The 24,284-nt window shown below is 41.0% G+C and overlaps 1 protein-coding gene across 1 annotated transcript in view; it reads right to left on the reverse strand.

Moving 5' to 3' along the window:
- RSU1 (Ras suppressor protein 1) overlaps window positions 1–17,290 on the reverse strand; it is a 305,614-nt gene extending 288,324 nt beyond the window's left edge. The window contains exon 1 of the mRNA XM_007936330.1: window positions 17,182–17,290. Coding sequence (XP_007934521.1) covers window positions 17,182–17,290 — 109 coding nt within the window. The remainder of the gene's footprint in view (window positions 1–17,181) is intronic.
- Between the last annotated feature and the right edge of the window lie 6,994 nt (window positions 17,291–24,284).

Genomic DNA, 24,284 nt, shown 5'->3' on the forward strand with positions numbered 1-24,284 from the left:
GAAAGGGCTGGAGGGAGGCAACATGTCTGGCCTGGCAGGAATAGGCCTTGGGTTACTGCTGGTAATCCTGTCTTCCCCTTGTGGGATTAGAGAAGGTCAGAACATGTGGCCTCCTTGCTGTTTTTGCAAGGATGGAATCCTCCCAATTCCTTTTATGAAGGAAGCACAGCCTTGATACCAAAACCAGGCAAAAACATCACTAAAAAGGAAAACTACAGACCAATATCCTTCATAAATTAAAAAAAAAAATACTCACTGCCGTCAAGTTATTCTGACTCATAGCGACCTTTCCTGGGGTTTCTGAGGTGGCATCTCTATGGAAGTAGACTGCTTAGTCTTCCTGCTGAGGAGTGGCTGGTGGGTTTGAACCGCCGGCCTTCTTCTGGTTAGCAGTCAAATGCCTGAGGCACTACGCCACCAGAGACAGACACAAAAATTTTCAACAAAATCCTAGCCAATAACTCCAACAGTTTATCAAAAAATAATACATTATGACCAAGTGGGGTTCAAATCAGGTATGCAAGGAGGTTCAATATTAGAAAAACAATCAATGTCATCCATCATATAAATAAAACAAAGGAAAATAACCACATGATCATACCAATCAGTGCAGAAAAGGCATTTGATAAAATCCAACACCCATTCCTGATAAAAACTCTCAACAAAACAGGAGTAGAAGGGACATTCCTCAACATATTAAAGAGCATACATGCAAAACCAACAGCCAACATTATTCTCAAAGGAGAGAAACTAAAACCATTCCCTTGTGAGCAGGAACCAGACAAGGATGACTTCTATCATCACTTCTATTCAACACTGTATTGGAAGTCCTAGCCAGGGCAATAAGGCAAGAAAGGGAAATAAATAAAAGGCATCCAAATTGGTAAAGAACAAGTCAAACTATGCCTATTTCCTGATGATATGATCCTATACATAGGAAACCCAAGAGACTCAGCAAGAAAACTACTGGAACTAATTGAGAGATTTAGCATACTGGCAGGATACAAGACCAACATTCAAAAATCACTTGGATTCCTCTACACCAGCAAAGAGATTGCTGAAAAAGAAATAAGGAAATCAATACCATTTACAATAGCTACACACACACACGGAAATAAATCTTACCAGGGACACAAAAGACCTGTAGGAAGAAAACTACAAGACTACTTCAAAAACCTAAGAGATCTACATAAATGGAAGAACATCCCATGCTCGTGGATAGGAAGGTTGAACATTGTGAAATGTCAATTCTACCCAAAGCAATCTACACATTCAATGCAATCCCAATCCAGATCCTATCAACATTCTTTAAGGATATAGAAAAACCAATCACTAACTTTATATGGAAAGTAAAGAGACTTCAGATAAGCAAAGCACTATCAAAGAAGAAAAACAAATTAGGAGATCTCATACTGGCAGATCTTAAAACCTACTATACCGTCACAGTCATCAAAACTGCCTGGTATTGATACATGACAAGCACATAAACCAATGAAGTGGAACTGAGAATCCAGAAACAGACTCATCAACTCATAGTCAGCTGATGTTTGACAAAGGGCCTAAATCCATTAAATGGGGAAAAGAACGTCTGTTTAACAAATGGTGCTGGCATAACTTGATATCCATTTACAGAAAAATGAAACGAGATTTGTGCCTCACACCATACACAAAAACTAACTCCAAATGGATCAAAACCTTAAAAATGAAACCTGAAACTATAAAGTTCAAGAAAAAACTAGGGACAAATTTAGGGGTGCTACTACATAGCATAAACAGACTATCAAGCATAACCTAAAATGCACAAACAGCAGAAGATAAACTAGATGAATGGGACCTTCTAAAACTTACATTTGTATGCACTTTCAAAGACTTCTCCAAAAGTGTCAAAAGAGAACCTACAGATTGGGAAACAACATTTGGCACCAACGTATCTGACAAGGGACTTATCTCTAAAATTTATAGAAAACTCCAACACCTCAACAAGAAAAAGACAAATAATCCAATTTAAAAATGGGCCAAAGACAGGGTAGAGTAGAGCTGACAAGGGACAAGGTTGTAGTCACTTTTTCTGTCACAGCCAGCCACCCAGAGGGAGCGAGCAGTTGAACCTGTGGACATGGGACCATAGTCACAAGGGACATCAAGCTCAATTGACAACAAAGTACACAAAACATTGTTCCACCTCCTACTTTGGCAAGTAGCAACTGGGATCTTAAAAGCTTGCAAGCAGTCATCTAGATCAACGATGGGTCTCTCCTCATCCAGAGCAAAGAAGAGTAAAGAAAACCCAAGACTCATGGAAAGAATTAGTCCTAGTGACTGGTACACCATGAGATCTGCAACCTATACCATGAGACCAGAAGAACTAGATGGTGCTTGGCTACCACTGTCAACCACTCAGAGGGGGATCTATGTAGGAGATCCTGGATAGAGAGGGAGAACAACATGGAATAAAACTCAAAATCATTTGGGGAAAAAAAAGGGGGGGCCAGGTCTGCTGATCTGATAGAGCCTGGTGGAACCACTGAGACTATGGCCTCTAGCTGCCCTTCAGGTCTGGAATTGAACCCACACCTGTAGCTTCCAGCCAAGCAAAAAACAGGCATAGGAGTTGAACATTTACCTGAGGTAAATACACTCTTTGGAGAGAACTATCATGGGAGAAAGAAAGGCTGTTTATGCACAGGGAGATAGCACCACAGGGGGCAGGGGTGCATGGAGGGATGGACACAGGAAGAGATGACTGTTGGGAGGAAGTGGGAGGGGAGTTGTTGCATTGTGGTGAATTGTGGTCAATGTTATGAGACAAAGTGTACGTGAACTGCTGTATGGAAAGTGAATTTGCTCTGTAAATTTTCACCAAAATCGCAATTAAAAAATTAATAATTAATTTTTTTAAAAATGGGCAGAAGATATGAATAGACCCTTCACCAAAGAGGATATTCAGGCAGTCAACAAACATATGAAGAAATATTCACGATCCTTAGCCATTGTTGTTGTTGTTATGTGCCGTCGAGTCAGCCCTGACTCATAGCTACCCCTCCTTGGGTTTCTGAGGCAGTATCACTACGGAAGTAGGATTGCCCAACCTGCCTTCCGAGGAGTGGTTAGCAGTCAAGTGCTTTAGCCACTATGCTACCAGAGCTCCTCCTTAGCCATTAGGGAGATGCAAATCAAAACAACAGTGAGACACCACGTGGCCCCAGCACTAGTAGCAAAGCTTTACAAGATAGAAAATAAATGCTGGCAAGGATGTGAAGACATTGGGACTCTCATACACAGCTGTGAGACTGTAAAATGATACAGCTACTGTAGGAAGCAGTCTGGTGATTCTTTAAAAAGTTGGAATTAGAAATACCATTTGACCCAGCCATTCCATTCCTAGGTATATATCCTAAAGAAGTGAGAGCCAGGACAAGAACAGATATATGCACACCCCTGTTCGTTGCACCACTATTTACAATAGCAAAAAGATGGAGACAATGTAGGTGCTGATCAACAGAAGAACGGATAACCAAACTATGGTACATACACACAATGGAATACTATGCAACCCTAAAGAATAACACAGAATCTGCAAAATACCACATAACATGGATGAACATGGAGGACATTATGCTGAGTGAAATAAGTCAATAACAGGACAAATAATGCATTAGTTCATGAATGTAAAAAGTCAAGGAAAAGTCTGTATATGAAAGGAAATTTTCCTTGTTGGTTAGCAAGGGTGGGAAGGGAAGGGAGGGAACACTCTTAGATAGGTAAAAGCCAAGAATTGATTTGGGTGAATGGAAAGGCAATGTATGAAATGTGAAGGTCACTCACCAAATGTGAATGATCTGTGGCATTGAGGAAGAGGAAGACATAGAAAGGTGCATGGGAGGTACAAACAAAGATGAACCCTTTTGCACATACAGTACTACATTGTCAGTGATGGCAAACAATGATATATAGGTGGATAGATCTGTGGACAGGCTGAACGATTAGGTATGTCTATGCAGGAGGAGTGTGCCCATGACCACGTATAGGGTTGGCAGATCATGTTTCTACAAGTGTATTTGTATGTTCTATAAGATTTTTCAGGTATATAGTAGCACTGATGAGGGAAAAAGTTGTAGTCACTTCTTGGCCACAGACAGCTACACAGAGGGAGCAAGTAGTTGGACTTGTGGGCTTGGAAGTATAGTGGCAGCGGACATCAAGCTCAACTGGCATAACATACTACATAAAAACATTGTTTCACATCCTACACTGGTGAGTAGTGACTGGGATCTTAAAAGCTTGCTAGCAGCCATCTAGATCCAACAATGGGTCTCTCCTCAGCCAGAGTAAGGAAGAATGAAGAAAACCAAAGACACATGGAAACAATTAGTCCAAGGAACTGGTATACCATGCAATTCTCGGCCTATATGACCATGAGACCAGAAGAACTAGATGGTGCCCATCTACCACTGTCAATCACTCAGAGGGGGATCTATGTAGGAGATCCTGGATAGAGTGGGAAAACAATGTGGAACAAAACTCAAAATTTAAAAAAAAAAAGGGAACTAGGTTTGCTGGTCTGATAGAGCCTGGTGGAACCACTGAGACTATGGCCCCTAGCTGCCCTTCAGGTCTGGAAATGAATCAACGCCTGTGGCTTCCAGCCAAACAAAAGACAGGCATATGAGTTGAACATTTACCTGAGGTAAATACACTCCTTAGAGAGAACAATCATGGGAGAAAGAAGAGCTGTTTATGCACAGGGAGACAGCTCAGGGGGCAGGAGTGCATAGAGGGATGGACACAAGGAAGAGGTAACTATGGGGAGGGAGGGGAGCTGTTACATTGTGATAAATTGTAGTCAATATCATGAGACAGAGTATGTGAATTGCTTTATGGAAAGTGAATTTGCTCCGTAAATTTTCATCCAAATCACAATTAAAAAAAAAAAAAAAATCCTTACAGCCAATGTCAACTTTCAACTATATCAGAATAACTAGAACTAGATTACCCCACACACAGTATAAACAATTACAAAACTAGATAAAATATAAGCAGCAGCATTGGACAATAGGCAGGAAAGAACTGTGATCTTTTAGAAAAGAAAACAAAACAGGGAAACAACATGGTATAATACTTTAGAAAAAAAGACATTTGTCAATATGTATGTGTCTGTGTGTGTGTGTGTAGGAGCTCTGGTAGCATAGCATCTAAGACACTTGACTGCTAACCAGAAGGCTGGTGGTTCAAACCCACCAGTCACTCCTCGGAAGGAAGATGGGGCAATCTACTTCCATAGTGATACTGCCTTGGAAACCCAAGGAGGGGTCGCTATGAGTTGGGTCCAACTCGACGGCACATAACGACATGTATGTGTGTGTATACATTTATGTACATATATGCATGCATGCATGCATGAATGCATGAATGAAATCCTGATGGTGCAGTAAAGAGCTCTGGTGGTGCAGTGGTTAAAGTATTTGGCTGCTAACCAAAATGTCAGTGTGTTGAACCCATCAACGACTCTGTGGAAGAAAGATGTGGCAGTCTGCTTTCATAAAGATTTACAGCCTTGAAAACCCTATGGGGCAGTTGCACTTTGTCCTATAGAGTTGCTATGAATTGGAGTTGACTCAATAGCAATGGGGGGGTTTGTGTGTATGCTGTATGTATGTTGCATGTGTGTACATGGTATGTGTATTTAAGTCATCACACCATGTCAAAGATATTTAATTAATCATATAAACTCCAAAACCAAACTCAGTGCCATTGAGTTGGTTCCAACTTATAGCGACCCTCATTGGGCTTTTGAGGCTGTAACTCTTTATGAAGTAGAGCACCCTATCTCCCTTCCACAGAGCATCTGGTGGGTTATGAACTGCTGACCTTCTGATTAGCAGCCAAATGCCTTATCCACTATACCACCAGAGCTCCTTAAATTAATCATATATAAGATACTTATTTAATAAGTACCTTTGACTTAAACACTTTGATCTGTAAAACATAGCTTACTTATCGTGATAGGGGGACCCAAGACAGTCCCTATGCGAGGTTCAGTGATGCAGCAGACCTAAACTTAAACTCTGATTCCACCACTAACTGTGTGATGCTGGGACACAATCATCATCTGCAAGAAAGGATGATAAACTGAGAGTAAGAAGCACTCACCACAGTGTATGCACTCAAGCATGCATCATAGAGAGCCTCCAGTATAAATCATGTTATACTATCATTTGCCTTTTTGGCTTTACTAATACCTTGAACTCAAAGTACTGTTTTACATTATTAAGTATCATACATTGATGTACCCAAATTCCCTCTCACCCCATCTTTTGTTCAGAAACATAAGACTGATGAGCCTCTCCCCATTCACAGAAGCCCCAAGGCAGCTGTGCAACATATCACAGCTAAGATGCTTTGGATCAGATTTACCACAACATAGGTGAGGCCCACACCCATCTCTCAGTGTGTTGTACTGGGGTGGCTGGCAATATGCTGTGATGCTGGAAGCTATGCTACCAGTATTTCAGAGCCCAGCAGGGTCATTCATGGTGGACAGGATTTAGTGGAGCTTCCCAACTAAGATTAGGAAGAAAGGCTTAGTGATCTACTTCTGAAAATTAGCCAATGAAAACTCACGTAACACAACAGAATACTGTGTGATATAGTGGTAAAGATGAGCTTCCTTGGTTGGAAGGAAATGCTGTCACTAGGGTGTGGACCACTCCCCTGCAACACTGTCAGAGAGGGTTATACCAGAATGATCCTAGGGTCCATGGCAGCAGCAGCAGTGCCATGCAGGCTAGTGCCACAAGGGAAGGGGCTGCCAGGGCAGTGGCATCTCTAGGCCTGGTGTTACCATTTCCTCCTCATCCACCAATCATGGTGTTGGTAGGCCTTGGTGCCTACCATTGGGCAGAGAGGAGGATCTCTGTCTTGGCCAGGATGTGTGTGTGGTGGGGGTATTCTGCAGGGAGCCATGGGGCCAGGGCTGGGAGGGCAGGGGTACACAACACAGGATTGTTTTCTCTCACATCATGAGTTACCACACCGAGAGACACTATCTCCAGTGATGCCACTGTTGGAAGGCACTCAAAATCCATAAAGTGCCTGCAACAATGGACTTGAGCATACCAACAATCATGAACATGGCACAGGACCCAGCTATGTTTTGTTCTGTTATACATGGAGTTACCATGAGTCAGAGTCGACTTATGGCAATTAATAACAACAGATGAGGTTTATTTAACTGTGAGCTTCATGAAAGAGTGTATCTCTTTACTGGAAGTACAAGGTACGAGGAGGGAGAAAGGAAGCAACTGTTCTTGCACTAATGTGTATCAACAGTGAGATGACAACCTGGGACCAAAATGCAGAGGCTCAATACTGACCTCTACTGGTCAGGTACTTGATCTACATAAACTGTTCCTCAGCCACATTTTTATAAGTTATCTTTTACCTTAAAAAAAAAAAAAAAACCAACAATTGAGCAAACTTGATATTGAAAGAAACAATGGGACTGTATGTGATATAAAGAAATTATCACTAGTTTTTTCTTTGTATCAATGGCCCTTCACATAGTCAGATTGGGTTCTCTTTAACTCTGTGTACATTTATGACAATAGAATTATGGCAACAGAATACAGAGTATGATTTTCAATTATCCATGTAATTTCTACTGCTGAGTATCACAATTAAGAGATAGCTATAATGGCTTTCAAAGCACTGGGTGTTATGGGTTCTTATGGTGAATATGTAACTACTTCAAATGCAGTAGATACCGTATCATTTGCTTAACATAACAAACAATTATCACTGTATAATTTAAAGATTCAAGACGGAGAAAACTCCTTAAGAGACTCTTCTTAGTGTCTCTCTCATCATTTAAAAAATGCATTCAATAAATAGGTACTGAATGACATACAATATAATAACCAGATGAAAAATTACCAATAGTTTTTAATGCTTATTTCCACAATCACAGCACAAATAAAATAATGTGAGGTGCCCTGCTCCCTGCACCACACTGTCCATGGTTCTGAACTCTCAAGTGCGAGGCCTCTGTTGTTCCTCCTAATACTAGCACAGTGGGTACATCCACCCACCTTCTCTTGCGAACTGTCAATCAGGTAAGGAATGAAGCAACGGAGGATATGACATTATGAAACAGTGAGACAAGTAGGCAAAGGCCACTGGACAAGTACCATCACTGAGAGTTCCAAGTCATAAAGACTTGTTTTGCATTTTATAAATAATGATGTTGTTGTTGTTGTTGTTAAGTGCTGTCGAGTCATTTCCAACTCATAGCCACCCCATGCACAGAACGAAACACTGCCCGATCCCGCGCCAGCCCCACAATCCATGCTATACTTGAGCCCATCATCGCAGCCACTGTATCAATCCATCTCATTGAAGGCCTCCCCCTCTTTCGTCGACCCTCCACCCTACCAACCATGACATCCTTCTCCAGGGAATGGTCCCTTCTGACAACATGACCAAAATAGGTGAGACGAAGTCCGGCCATTCCTGCTTCCAAGGAGCATTCTGGCTGCACTTCCTCCAGGACAGATCTGTTAGTTCTTTTAGCAGTCCACAGTACTTTCAGCATTATTCGCCAGCACCACAACTCAAAAGCATCAACTCTTCTTTGGTCTTCCTTATTCATTGTCCAGCTCTCACATGCATACCAGGCGATTGGAAATATCATGGCTTGTGTCAGGCGCACCTTAGTCCTCAATGAGATATCCTTGCTCCTCAGCACTTAAAACAGTTCCTTCGCAGTTGACTTCCCCAATGCTACACGTCATCTAATGTCCTGACTGCTGCTTCCGCTGGCATCGGTTGTAGAACCAAGCAACGTGAATTCCTTGACAATCTCAATCTTCTCTCCATTTATTGTGATGCTGCTCATTGGTCCAGTTGTGAGGATTTTTGTTTTCTTTCTATGAGACGTAATCCATACTGCAGACTGTATTCTTCAACCTTCATCAGTAGGTGCCTTAAGTCATCCTCACTTTCAGCAAACAAAGTTGTATCGTCTGCATATCTCAGGTTGTTAATGATTCTTCCTCCAATCCTGATACCACGTTTTTCTTCATAAATAATCATAGATAATATTTAATAACAGTAATAGTAAATAATCACAGATTAATATTTTTAAAATATTAATAATAGCATTTTGGACTTCTTGTGACACTAACATAAACACCATAAATGAGTCATTTTAACAAACTGGGATTTATTCTCTTACAGTTTAGGAGGCTAGAAGTCCAAGTTCAAAGTGTTAGCTCTAGGGGCTGGGTGAAAGCCCCTCGACCTTGGGCTTCAGCTCTGCCTCTTGCTCTTGGCCCACTGGAGCTGGAAACGTCTGTTAACTCATGCAGCTGCTGGCTGCTGAGGCTGACAAACCCTAGGCTGACAGGTAAAATGGCACAGTCCCAAGATTATCATGCAACACTAGTTCACGTCCATAAACAATCCCAAGACTGACAGGCAACATGGCAGGCTGCTGAATGAAGACTTGTCTAAATGTGGGATCCAAGCACGCCAAAAAGCTCAGAGACCTCTCTCAAAGTTTCTCCTTACATACTGGAAGAAGGGAGCCCTGGTAGCATAGTACCTAAGGCACTTGACTGCTAACCAGAAGGCTGGCAGTTCAAACCCACCAGCCACTCCTCAGAAGGAAGGTTAGGCAATCTACTTCCATAGTGATACTGGCTTGGAAACCCTAGGAGGGGTCGCTATGAGTAGGGTCTGACTCGACAGCATGAAACAACAACAGTAACTGGAAGCAGACCACATCCCTAACACAGCTACTCAGCTGCTCACAGCAGATTCTACCATGGAGCTGATTACCAGTCTCATCATGGGGAATAACTACATCCAGCTGCCCAGCCACTCAAAACCACAGCTCAGCCAAGCTGACTCACAACCTTAAGTACCACAAATAGCAACTAGTAAGAGTAATATGTGCCAGGTGGTGTTTTATAGAAAATGACTTACAATAACACTTAAGTGGTAGGCATTCATTATCTCCATTTACTGATGAGAAAAATGAGGAACAGAGTTAATCAGTCACCAAAAACAAAAACAAAAAAGCTGTTTACAGAAAAATTGCTGCAACTAACTAGAGACAAAATGTCAAATGATTAAAATATTATTAGTTCTGTTACACCAAGGGGGTCAGATTTGTTTATTTGTGTGTGTGTGCATATATGTATGTGTACGTGTGTTTTCCTATCTTAATGAAATATATACCCTAAAATAATAGAATGGTTTACAGCTCTATCATGTTACTGATGGTTATAAACTGTTTGCCCCTGGAAAGCTGGGGAGAGGCACATGGAATGGAGACAGAGAATAGACTCCTCTGTGCTATCCTTTCTACCCTTCATTTCTAACCTAAAATTCTTTGTTATTGTTAGTTGCTGTGGAAGTCAATTCAGACTCATGGTGACCCCATGTGCACACAGTAGAACTGCTACAAGGCTTTTCAGGGCTGTGACCTTTCAGACACAGAATACCAGGGCTGTTTCCTGAGGCACTGCTGGGTGGATTCAAACCATCAACCTAACAGATAATAGTCAAGCACTTAACCATTTGCATCATCCAGGAAACCCAAAATTTTTAACTAAAAACATTAACTTCCTTTCCTTCAGCAGACTCTTCCTGAACATTCTTCCAGGACCAGGGATAATAGAGGAAGGCAGAGAGAGCAGAGAAAAGCCATGTCAGCCTGTGTAGATTAGACAGTAGCTTAAAACTTAGTAGACAGGGAGAGTTTCCTGGAAGAACTGATGCAAGAACAGAGTCATATGGATTGACAAGTCATTCTTTCTACAAGCAGTATATGACAAAGGAAAGTTAGCTGGAGAGAGAGGCAGAAAAATAACTTCCCAGACCAAGGCACAGCCTGTTTAAAAGCACAACTGTGGGGATATTCACATAATTTAGGCACATTAAAGAAAAAACAAAAAACAAAAAGTCTTTCAATCAATAGTATCACTAAAATCTTAAGGTCTTTCGAGTCCTTTTCCCTTTCTCCCAGCCTGTATTTATAAGATATGTTCCTAACAGGGCTGACCACTTCCAGGTTTAGCAGGGCTCCTTGCAGATAGCTTGGTGATTATATTGTTGATTACTGTGCATCTTCCTTTGCAAAGGCCACTCCCTTGGCAGCAGGTGATTCTTCTTTCTAAATTTCTCTCAAAGACATTTTACTCTAACCTGAAAAAAGCCTGATAAAAGCTTGGCTACCCAGTGGGCAATAAACTTGAAGAGATTAAAAAGTCACAAAAGTCTTAAATAAAAGAAATGAGAAGTAACTCCACCTGGCTACCAAGGGATTCTCTGTCCCAGTGGAGGCCGATTACTGGGCCCTTCAAAAGCAGCTTTATCACTCAGATGAAGACAGCTGCTGCTGGTAGGAAAGCTTCTGCAGTGACCTCTTAATAAAAAGAACACAATTGGTACCATTATTCTTAGAAGCTCAAAGGATAGTATGTGTGCACATTACAATGTCACTTAGAAAAAAAGACAAAAAAAGAAAAAAATTAGGGCAGATTTCAAAGAAATAGCAATCTAAATCTATAAGTATCCTAGACAAAAGGGCCAAATCCTTCAGGTTCTAAGAGGTCCGCACAGGAACCATCAACACATATCACAAATGTCCGACCTAGCCTAAGTAGCCAAACCAAACTCTTGATTTAGGTCACAGACTATGCTGGAACTGGTTACATTTGACACTTAAGAGCCTCCATTTGGATATTAATATTAAGAGTGAACATTTAATGAGCATTCACTTGATACCAGACATAGCACTAAGCACTTAACGTACATTACTGCATTTAACACTAAATCAGTCCTATAAAAACAAAAACAAAAAAAAGAACCCAAAACCCACTGCCATCAACTTGATTCTGGGTCAAAGTGACTCTACAGGACACAGAACTGCCCTGTAAGGAACGCAAGGCTGTAATCTTTATGGAAGCAGACTGCCACAACTTTCCCCTGTGGAGCAGCTGGTGAGTTTGAACCACTGATCTTTCAGTGACCAGCTGAGAGCTTTAACCACTGCATTACCAGAGTTCCTAGTCCTAGGAAGTGAGCACTAATGTTCCCATTTGATGAGGAATTTCAGCCTCTGACAGGTTTAGTTTCTCGAAGGTTATACCGCAGTAAATAGCAGAGAGAGGATTTGAACCTAGCCCATCTAACACCACAATTGTATTCTTTTGCATCTTAGGGTAGGACTGACCACATCTAGAATCTGTTAGACACACTGAAAACTGTAAAACCTAAAAATGCAAAACAAACCAACAAACTCAAGAATCTGTCTGTTGTCTGCCTCAAGCCTAAGAAGTTTTCCCCATAAGAAAACTTTGGGTAACTAAATTTCTGAAAACATTTTTTGAAGTCTCAGAGGAAGTAAAGTGCTGCATTTACAACATAAAACTCGGTCAAGCAGAAAGACAGATACTCCATATGCTTAGAGTAAGTCCAAAGCCTTCGTTCTTATCTTCAAACTTAATTCCTGCATGTTTTTAGAAAAAGTAAACAAAGGAAAGATTATGAAGGAAAAGTTTAAGATGCAAGAAATAACCATTCTCTTTACTATTTAATTGTTCCCTGTGTTTAATGTTGATGACAACATATCAAACTTCATGGTTACAGTTAAAATTTTTTAATTGAGGAAATATGTTTTCTTATACCACATTAAATTTAACCATGTCAAATATTTTAATATATTTATATCTTATAAAGGAGCCCTGGTGGAGCAGTGGTTATGTGCTTAGCTGCTAACTGAAAGGTTGCCAGTTCAAACCCACCAGCTGCTGTGAGGGAGAAAGATGTGGCAGTCTGCTTCTGTACAGATTTGCAGCCTTGGAAACTCTATGAGGAAGATCTACTCTGTCCTGTGAGTCAGGATCAACTTGAGGACAATCGGGTTTTCCAGGGGGTTAAACTTCACGTCTTTGCCAACATACATCAGGTCCAATGGCGAGGTGCTACAGAGATAGATTCATACTGAGTGGCAGTAACTTTCTTTCACAGTTACAGGCTAAATATTATATGCACTATTTCTAAATGAGCCTCAGTGGAGGAATGGGCTTCAGAAGAGCATCCTGGAAACCCCAGGTCCCAGGTGACTCACAAGGAAAGGTGTCACTCCCTGTGACTACACGATGGAGGCAGGAGAAAGTAGAATCTCCAAGTTCACTTCCACTGAACCTCTCAAGAAGGAGCCCTGCATTCAGGCAGCTAACAAACACATGAAGAAATGCACATGATCATTAGCCATTAGAGTGACACCAATCAAAACAACAATGAGATATCACCTCACTCCAGCACTAATAGCAAAGTTCAAAAAAAACGAAACAACAAATGCTGTTGAGGATGTGCAGAGACTGGAATTCTTATACACTGCTGGTGAGACTGTAAGATGGTGCAACCACTGTGGAAAGAATTAAGATGCTTCCTTAAAAAGGTAGAAATAGAAATAGCATGTAATCCAAGAATCCCACTACTAGAGAAATAAGCATCTTGACACGAACAGATACATGCACACCCATGTTCATCGCAGAACTATTCACAACAACAAAAAGATGGAAACAACCTAAATTCCCATCAACAGAGGAATGGATCAACAAACTATGGTACATACACACAATGAAATACTACACAGCATTAAACAGCAATGATGAATCTGAGAAACATGAATAAATTTAGAGGCCATTATGCTGAGTGAAATTAGTCAATCACAAAAGGACAAATATTGTATGAGACCACTATTGTGAAAAGCAAAAAAGCATTTCATAAATTAAAAAAAAAAGGAGCCTTGGTAGCCTGGTAGAGCAATAAGGAGCTCTGGTAGAGTAGTGGATAAGGTATTTGGCTGCTAACCAGAAGGTCAGTGGGTCAAACCCACCAGCCACTCCACAAAGATTTACAGCCTTGGGAATCCAATGGGGGTCATTATGAGTTGGAATCGACTCAATGGCAATGAGTTTGGTTTTTGGTTTTGGTAGAGCTGGTTAAGCACTGGCTGCTAAGTAAAAGGGTGGAGGTTCAAACTCATCTGGAAGTTCTACAGGAGAAAGGCTTGGCAATCTGGTCCCATAAAAATTTTAAAAATCCCATAGAAATTAAACCCTGTGGGGCAGTTCTACTCTGTCATATGGGGTCACTATTAGTCAAAACAGACTCAACGGCATCTAACAACAAACCCAAGAAGCACCTGAAACTCTTCCTTAGCTACTTCTGCGGAAAACTCTAAGAATGATTGTGCTTTTCACCACCCAATGTTACACCAGAAATTCCACCCCCGCCTCAGGAAGCAAGTGGCTATCTTTCCTTCTTCATTAAAAGCCACAGCTTCAAAGAGATAATGGAGCTGAAATGAAATGGCTATGCTGCTTTCCCAACTTATAAATATTACATCAAGTCTCCTCTTCAACAGGATTATAAAGTTCCTCTGATGAAAGCAACTTCTTCCTTCAACATCATGAGAAAAAAGGTGCTAAGAGGCAGAACGCCCTGGGACCAGTATAGCTATGCTGGGCCTCCTGCTTTTGGTTCATCCTCTTCTTCCTCTATAACAAGAGAGGTAGGCAGGGGAGGCACAGGGGCACATACAGATCCTCTACAGCCAGCACCAGAGACATCTGTCCTGTTGCTGACACCAAGCAATCTATCACCACTGAGAGGCCAACAAAGACCAAGAGGCCGAGATGTTACCTAATATAAAACCTAAGTTTTATGGCATGTATCTTCTTCACAGTTACCAAATGCAAGTTGTCTATAGCTTTTCATCTCCTTCCCTTTTGGCAATAAGTATGAGTAGCACCAAGTGCTTGGTGATCTGTTCCTCTAAAGATCATAGCCTGGAAAACCCGCTAGGGCCGTTCTACTCTGTCATGTGGTGTTGCAATGAGTTGGATGCAACCTGAGAGCATCCAACAACAACAATCAATAGCTCTAAACCCCATCTCTATCCTAGATGTAAACCACAGAATCAGAAAATGTGACACTGCTGTCTGCATGCCCAAAAAGCCAGCCATCATCTGAAAGATCTCTGGGACATCTCCCCATCTCCTCTGTTTTCACCATGGTCAGGATTTCACAAGCTTGCTGGCCTAATCCATCACTCTTTCCTTCATTCATCAAACATTTTTGAGCACTTAATGTGTTCCAGGCACTATCATAAAGAGCATAACCATTGCACATGAATATTGCACAGCTTGAGTCCTTTCAGTATCCCCGTGGGAAGACAGACTTCTAGACACACACACACACACACACACACACACGACAGTCCTATGTACCAGAAAGTGAGTAAGGTATGTCCAACTTCACAGAGGAGGGAGATACTATATTGATATCTTGGTGAGTGCAGACAGATAGGTTGTGTTGTCTGAACATCACATAGGTTGTGTTGTCTGAAGTGACAGATAAGTAAAAATATTTGTGGTAAAGTAAAGTAGAGAAGGGGACAAAAATACTTGTAAAAGCAACAAGATCTCAAAGAATGTGGTCTGGTTCAGGAAGAGTGATATGTTCAGTAATACAGAATGCCAACTGCATGCAAAGAATAAGGCTCTAAGGGCTTAAGGGGGGTTATGGTCAGATTTAGAAAGGCCTTGTATGCCATGCCAAGGAGCTTGAAACATTACTTGTTTTGGTTACCTACTGCCACTCTAATAGAAGATGCCACAAATGGCATAGCTTTAACAAATAGGAGTTCATTCTATTACAGTATGGAGGCTTTCAGTCCAAGTTCAAAGTGCCAGGCTCTAGGGACTGGGTGACAGCCCCTCCTCAACCTTGGGCTTCAGCTCTCTCTTGCTCCTGGCCCATTGAAGCTGGAGGCTTCACTTCTCTTAGATAGCTGTTGGCTGCTGAGGCTGAAAAACCCGAGGTCAACATAAAAAGGCACAGTCCCAATGTTACCAAACCACACAACAGGCCATTGATTCAAGTCCATTGGAAGTCCAACAATTAACAGAGCACAGCAGGCTGCTAAACAATGACTCAGCCACATACAGGGTTCAAGGGTGCCAAAAGGAAAAGGCTGGAGACCTTCCTCAAAGTTGCTTCTTAAATACTGGAAGTAGACCACATCCCTAAAGCAGCTACTCAGCTGCTCCAATAGATTCCACCATGTAGCTGATTACCAATTTCACCATGGGGAATAACTACATCCAGCTGCCCAGCCACTCAATTAGGTGCAACCAAGTTGACACACAACCTTAACTACCATGTTACTGTTGGTGACGGATAAGCAGAAGTGTTTAAAGGATAAGGTCTAAACTAGGGTCATGTTTAGCCTCAATGTGTTTTATTTCACCTAAAAAATGTTTCTCAAGTATTGGAATTAGTTGTCAATGTTTAAAAATGAGAAAATATCATATAAAAACTTAGACTCTTAAGGATTCTCCTTAACAATAACTACCTTAAGAATAAAGATCTGGCAACACTGGCCAATGTCCCCACAGGGTGACAACTGTTTGGGACTGAGTAGCAGGTGCAGCAACTGCCCTTTGGATGGGATACATAATATGGAGTTCATGACCATCTTCACCTGGCCACTGAAGGCATCTGAATTTGTAATCACTGGTTTAAAGGGAGAGAGTAACATAAAACAGGAAAATAACACTGGAAGCAATACAGTGACTAAAGTACAAGGCAAGAGGGCAACTTAGGAAAACATTACGGTAACACAAAGACATAGGAAAAGCCTGAACTAAGGTAGGAGAACAAAGATTCAGAAGTTAATAAGTCAAGAAAATTATAAATATACTCCCGGAACAAGAATGCTTATTAATCATGTAACTTTTGTGAGGCATTTGTTCATGGACCAAAGACTATATTAGGAAAAATGGTTTAAACCTTCCTCAGTTAAAAAATAGAGGCTATTAAGTGAATTGACAGAAAATCCACCAAAATGCTGTAATCAGCATAGACAACTGATGAGTAGTTAACTGTCTGAGCGATTCTCACCTTGGATTCTCAGGCTCGTTTTCCAGTGGGAACAGGACAAATGTTGACTGCAAACTTTCTGAGCTGAGCTCTGGACAAGTGGTATTTACAAGCAGGGGATACGCTGTAAACTATTACAACCTCTCATGCAAGAGCCAACAGTTTCTTGGAAAATTTATAAACCCCTCCAGCTTCCTCCAAAAGCAGGGATGAAACACTTACACAAACCGTTAACATCCAACATGTTGGAGATGCCCCGGTCACTCATGTCCACTTCCGGGTGGTTCTTCTCCCGGCTCTCTTCCACCAACTTTTTCAGAGACTTAGACATGATCTGTACCAACGACAACAACAAAGCACGTGGGCGATGGCCAGGAGGGTGCGGGGAGAGAAAAGAAAGAGCCTTCCAGCTGCCACCCTTCAGTCTTCCCTGACCCTGGAAAGTGGGCATCACTAAGCAGAGCCGGGTGCAGGGAGGGGGATGGGTCAGCCGGGGCAGGAGAGTGGGAAGGGTTCAACACCATTCTGGTTCGGCAGCAGAGAAGTAAAGTAGTAAATCCAAGTGCAACGCCACACTCACCGCGAAGGGCACCACCTAAAAAGCTGAGAGAGTGGGAAGCACACGCTTCCCCAAGGTACACTCAGGTGGCAAGAGATGCGCCCGCTCGGTGCAAAACCGGCAACCCAAACCAGGAACACACCCTTGTCCCAGAACTTGGCGCAAGCGCACACGGCTCAGCTTTCAACTCCACACCCCGCCTGCGCCCGACCCTTCCCAAATTAGGAGAACAGTTTATGAGACGTGGCTCCGGGGAGAGGATCCGCCCATAAAGGAATGTGTATCCCGCGGCCGGCCAATTACTTCAGTTATTCGGCATAGAGACTCCGCCCCACCTCGAGGTTAGCCCATCCCCTCTGGTTTGTGATTCCGATTGGGCCGAAATTGACGCGTGCGCACTACTGCTGGCGCAGGCTCAGTGTATTGATGGAAGTAGCATTTGGGGCAAACTGGAAAAGTTTGTGACCGCGGAAGGGTTGTAGCTTAGCGGGAGGCTGGAAGTAAATTGTCTCTCAGTGTCCTGCTTCTGTAAATGAAACTCTACTTGGCTGAAGTTGCCACTGAGTCTCTTCTCCACAATCGAGCCTTTTATAGTCCTTGTTGGGGCGTCCAACATCTCGATATATACGAAAAATAGTGAATACCGTGGCCTTCCGGAAGAATGAGCAAATCGGTGTTAGAAGAAATGCAGGCAAAATGCTTCTTAGAGACTTCGTTTTACTTTGGACAGGTCATAAGGAAAGATTAATTGCTAGAAAATGACATCATTTGGTAAACTACAGGGTCAGCAAAAAATAGGAAACTCTCAGTGAGGTGCATTGACACAATAGCCACAAGAATGGACTGAAATCTTCGATGATCATGAAGATGCCACAGGAGTGGGCAACATTTCTGTTCTTCTATACATAAGGTGCATAGTAGAGTAGACAGTAACTAACAACAGCAATGAAGGAAAGAACTCCAGGGCAAGAATCCCCGGGGCCCAGGTCTCAGTGGTATTGTTTGAAATCTTGTAGCGTTCTACAGCTGGGTTTTTTTTTGCACCTGACCTTTTTGATCTTAAGCAACTGTAACCACCATCAGTTACAAGTACGCAAGTAAAGCAACCACTTGAAAGTCATAGTTGACTTTTTGACATCTGCGAAAATGAAATTACGACTCCCAGGATCTCCCATTTCCACTTAAAAAAGCAATGGGATTTTGAATTCTGGCCTCACTACTGACCTCTACCTCCATATTCCCTGACCCAGTCTCAGTCACCAAGTAATAGTCTGTGTTTCTCCTACCCTGACAAAAAAAAGAAAGAGAGGAAAAAAAAAGAAAAAACTGCTTCACATCATAAACAATTTCATACTGTGGAATAAAGATTGATACCAGGCATTTCTCCCAAGCAGATAGATATATAGACAGCTATATTCATTTACCTATTGTAGATTGTAACAAGGATCAAAGCTTTAAATAGATATGGTGTAATAATAGAATTACAGCTCTCAACCAGTGGGGTAAGAGAAGGATCTGCACCCTCGAACCTGAAAGTAGCAATTTCTTGCTTAGAAAATATTTCAAATGGTCATGCTTGCATTAATCTCCTTTAATCCATCTATGTCTCATGAACCAGACATAATTAAAGGTCAACTGTTTTGCTGAATGGCCTTCCATGTGAGTTTGTCTGACATTTCCTTGTGACTAGATTCAGATTATGACGTTTTAGAGGACCAGCACCCAGGTGATGTTTCTTTCCCACTGCATCATGTCAAAAGGCCAATAACATTGGTTTGTCTCATTACTGTTGTTGTTGGTTTTGACAACTTGGTTAAGGTGGTCTGCCAGGTTTCTTCACTGTAAAGCTACAGCTTTTCTCTTTATAAGTAATAAATAATGAGTGGAATGATACGTGGACCATTCCTTACCAAGTTTTTACCCATGAGTTTTGGCATCCAATCACGATTTTCTAACTTTGTAATTTTTTCTATATTTATGTGTTGGTGTGATGGTTAAGGTTATATGTCAACTTGGCTGGACCATGATCCTCTGGCTTGCCAGTTGTGATGTAGTTTGGCATTTATGTAATAATGTAGTTACCCCCCCCCCATGATAAAATCTGCTATGCACAGCCAAGGGTGTGGTGTGCATACAATAGATGTGGATGTTCTGGTAAAGCTCTCTGGCTATTGGTTTGATCTGGATCCTGCATCTGGCACATCATCATCTGTCCTCCATTTCTTTGGATTTGAGCCAGCGGTCTACTGATCTTGGGATTCCTTAGCCTCAGCACCCTGTGAGGAGCAGCTTGACATGCTGATCTTGGGTTCGTCAGCCCCTGCAGTTATGAGTCAAGGGAAGCCTCCAGACTAAATCTGATGCATGGACTTGGGACTTGCCAGCCTCTACAACCATGTGAGCCATTTCCTTGAGATAAATCTCTCTATATATAGATATATATAAGCCTCACTGGTTTTGCTTCTCTGAGGAATCCAGCCTAAGACAGTATTATACAAATGCATCCATTTATTGAGTCATTCTTTTTTTAAAAGCAGAAAATCGAAAATTTTCTTCACTATTTCCCACATCTAATTTTTACAGTTACATTGGTATTATTATTACCTTTAACTAATAGACTTATAATTTCTATTTCTTATTGCTTCAGTTTCTGATAGTGAATCTTGACTTTTTAGGGTTGAAGATGTTAGTGCCCCTTCAACTCTGTGTTCCTCCTCTATTCTGCCAAATTTTCTCAGGTAAACCCATTAGCTTTTATATTTTTTATGACATTTTCTCTCTGTTCTGTAAACATATATAAGTTGTCCATGTCTTTTTTAAACTTTAATTGCAAAAGAGGGAAAGTTGTAAAGGAATTGCATTATTATGGCTATTTAAATATCATTTATTAAAGAGTCAAATAGTGCACCAATATTTTACAATATGTACTTCTCTATAAGTCCAATAGCATGACCTTTGTGTTACTTGAAGGACCATATATCCAGATCAAATAAATTACTTCTCTTTTCTTTTGAGACTACAATAAAATTATGCCCACTCCTTGGAAGGAAGGTTGGGCAGTCTACTTCCGTAGCGATACTGCCTCAGAAACCCAAGAAAGGGTCACTATGAGTCGAGGAGGACTCAGTGGCACATAACAACAACAAAAAAAAAAATTATGCCATATTTTAGTTTGCTTTGTATTAGATCGTAGTTTCCTTATACAGTTTTCATAATTATTTTTACTGCAGTTTCTGATTGCTTTCATTTACTTTTCCTTTTTTTTTTTTTTTTTCTCTTTTAGCTGCCTTTACCTTATCTTTATGATATTGCAACTTCTCACTCACTCTGTCCATTGTGGGAAATTCAGTAAAAACTTTGTGAGTATAGGAACCCGCTTACATATTTATTGCTCTTAGACTACTTCTATCTATACCTCCAGGTGAGCAGTTGCCTGTGGTTTTTTTTTTTTTTTTCTTCACTTAGATCCTGGATGACAAATAGCCATTTCTTCTATACAGTTTGCTGGATCATCACTCAAGTAACTTTCTCTAAAAGAATATTTAGGAGGCACAACTTTTGAGCCTTTAGAAATATGAAAGTGTGCTTATTATGCCCACACCTTTGATAATTTGTCTCACATGGAATTCTAGGTTCAAAATCTGTGTCTCTTCAATCTTGAAGACGTAGCTCCAATGTCTTCTCCATCTAATGTTGACCCTGAGATGTTTGTCAGTCTGATTCTCATCTTTGTAGGAAACTATTATTTCCCCTTCGGAGGTATTTATGATCTTTATTATTATTTTTATTATACATCATGTTCTGAAATTTCACCATTTCACTCTAGTTGGGAATCTTTTTTTCCTTTTTTTAATTTAACCTATTTAGCACTCATGGAGTCCCTGGGTGGTGCAGATGATTAACATACCCTCTGCCAACCAAAAGATGGGAGGTTTGGATCCACCCAGATGCACCTCAGAAGAGGTCTCCTTCTGAAACAGCAGCCATTGATACCCCAGTGGAGCACAGTTCTAGTCTGATATGCATGGCATTGCCATGAGTCAGAGTTGAATCAGACAACTGTTCTGGTTTTTTGGGAGTTGGTTTGATTAGGTCTTTTCTAGCTGAAGTCTCATTGCTCTCTTCCTCTCTGGGAAATTATTTTCTGTTATTATTTCTTTGAAATTTCTTTCCTGCCATTTTCTCTGTTTTATCTTCTGGGATATTTTGTTACTTAGATGGTGGGCTCCTGAACCAATTGTCTACATGTACCTCCCCTCCCCCACTTTCACTTTTTTAATATTGTGAGACATATCTATTTTATCTTCCAATCCTTTTATTAAAATTTAAAAATATTTAAAAACAATTAACTACCAAGATAGAATACTTCCAAAGAGTGCTTTGTTGCTGAAGAATGAAGAAAACTAAAGACACATGGAAACAATTAATCCAAGGGATTAGTGGACCATGTGAACCCTAGCCTGTATGACCGTGAGACCAGAAGACCTAGATGTGGTGGCCCAGGTACCACTGTCAACAGCTGGGAAAGGGATCAGTGCCAAAGATCCTGGATGTTGTTGTTGTTGTTGTTATGTGCCATCGAGTCGGCCCCGACTCATAGCGACCCCTCCTTGGGTTTCCAAGGCAGTATCACTACAAAAGTAGGATTCCTCCCGAGGAGTGGCTGGTGGGTTTGAACCGCCAGCCTTCTGGTTAGCAGTCAAGTGCCTTAGGCACTATGCTACCAGAGCTCCCTAAATAGAGTGGGAGAATAATGTGGGACAAAATTCAAAATAATAATAATAATAATAAAAGACCAGGCTTACTAGTCTAATAAGGCCTAGTAAAACTCCTGAGACCATATTAGGCCCCTAGTTAGCCATCAGGCCTGGAACTGAACTTACCCCTGTGGCTTCCAGCAAACAATAGACAGGCGTATAGGGTGAGCATTTATACCAGATAGATACACTCTTTAGAAAGATCAATCATGGGCAGTATTTGCACAGGCATATAGTACAGGGGCAGGAATGCACAGGGAAGAAGGACACAGGGAGGAAGTGGGAAGAGACTGATATATTGTGGGGACTGTAGTCAATGTCATGAAACAAAATGTGTATGAACTGCTGTATGGAAAATTAATTTGCTCTGTAAAGTTTCACCCAAATCACAATAAAAATTTAAATTAAAAAAAAAAGTGCTTTGTTGTTCCAAGATTGTTTCTCTTTAGTTGCACCCTGTTTTTGTTTTATAAATGCACTCTCCTCTCAAATATCTCTGAGGGTAATGATTTTTAAAATCTCTCAACTGTTTACTAAATTATATATTTCCTCAGAGGCCTGTTCTCATGTGTGTTTACCTGGTTCTTTCCCATTCAAACTGTAAGAACCTTCCTGTCTGAGTATTCTTAGCTTATTCTTATGTTCAGTCCTAAAGATACAAGGTGAATTTTCTAGATAGCACATGGAGTATCTTTTCTCCTGTTTTTTTGTACAGGCAATCCCAGGTTACGAATGAGATCCGTTCTTAGGTGTGTCTTTAGTTGAATTTATGGGTGAGTCAGATCAATGCATACGGTTCTTATTTAGCCATACTTTAGTGCAAGAAAAGGCTGGAAGCTTTTTCAATGATTTAAAAGTTGCACATGCAGCAAATGAAGGTGATTGTGATGAAGAATGTATTGTGCATAGGGCTTGATTGAGTGGCTTCAGAGTGAGGGCAAATTTACAAAACAGAAAGGGCAAGTACTCTTGGACTTGTTTTCCCAGCCTAGGTCATTAATTTTCCCTAGGTTATTTGTTAAATTTCTAAGGATAGGGAAACCTGGTTGGTGGTGTGTAATCACCAGGCTGGTTTCACGGGTAGAAGGATTGTGGGTGCCAACTCAGGCAGTTCCCCTGCCTGGGATCTCGCTTCTCATTGCTCTCTGCACCTGCCAGCCCCACAGCAGATAACACCTGGAGAAGCCATTCTCTACTCTGCCGCATTTCTCTCCTGAAATCATTCTAGACTGTGGTTTCTTTCTGTTCTGTTTGCCAGCGTGCTTCCATTCCCTGCCTCTCTTCCAGAAATTTGTTTCACTCCTTTTTAATCCTCCTCCCCTTCTTTTCACGTTTTCCAGTACAATTCTCAGTGACACTTACCCCTAAGTTCTTCTCTAAATTACAACAAAACTACTTGCCAGGTAACACGGAAGTTACCACATCTTAATTTGAAAATAAAATACCACAAAATGTCTAACAATTTTTATGTTGTTTTTCTTCCAATATCTTTCCCATTAAATTCATAGTCATGGATGACTTGTGATCTCAATAAGTAGAAAATTTTTACCATTAACAATATATTTTTGATGTATAGTTTCTAATTTTTTACCAAACAGCAATTGCATTCAAGAATTCCTAGATGAATTACAGACTTATTAAATCCACTTCCCTTTTGCTGTACATTAAAATGTCATTTTCCTAAGATGCCCCTGCTAACCCTCTAAAAATCACTGTATTTTCTGGATAGCTAGATTGGAATGTTTTGTAGAGCTTTGTTTCATCTTTTATTTTAAATTTTTATAAATTATACTTTCTTCACATTCCTATATACATCTCTAGGATATTCTAATATAGCTTCTAGGTATATTACAAATAGGAAAGTGTCTATAGGCCTAGTTTAATATGTCTCTGACTGAAAATGACTCTTGTCAATACCATCACTCTGCTATTGCAACCTAGGAACAGATCATCCTTTATTTAATAGCTACATCATGTTACATTTGCTTTCAGATAAAGTGCCTAAGTCA

This window comes from Orycteropus afer, unplaced genomic scaffold (assembly GCF_000298275.1).
Source record: "Orycteropus afer afer isolate SDZICR_OR568_19922 unplaced genomic scaffold, OryAfe1.0 scaffold00035, whole genome shotgun sequence".
Taxonomy (NCBI): Eukaryota; Metazoa; Chordata; class Mammalia; order Tubulidentata; family Orycteropodidae; genus Orycteropus; species Orycteropus afer.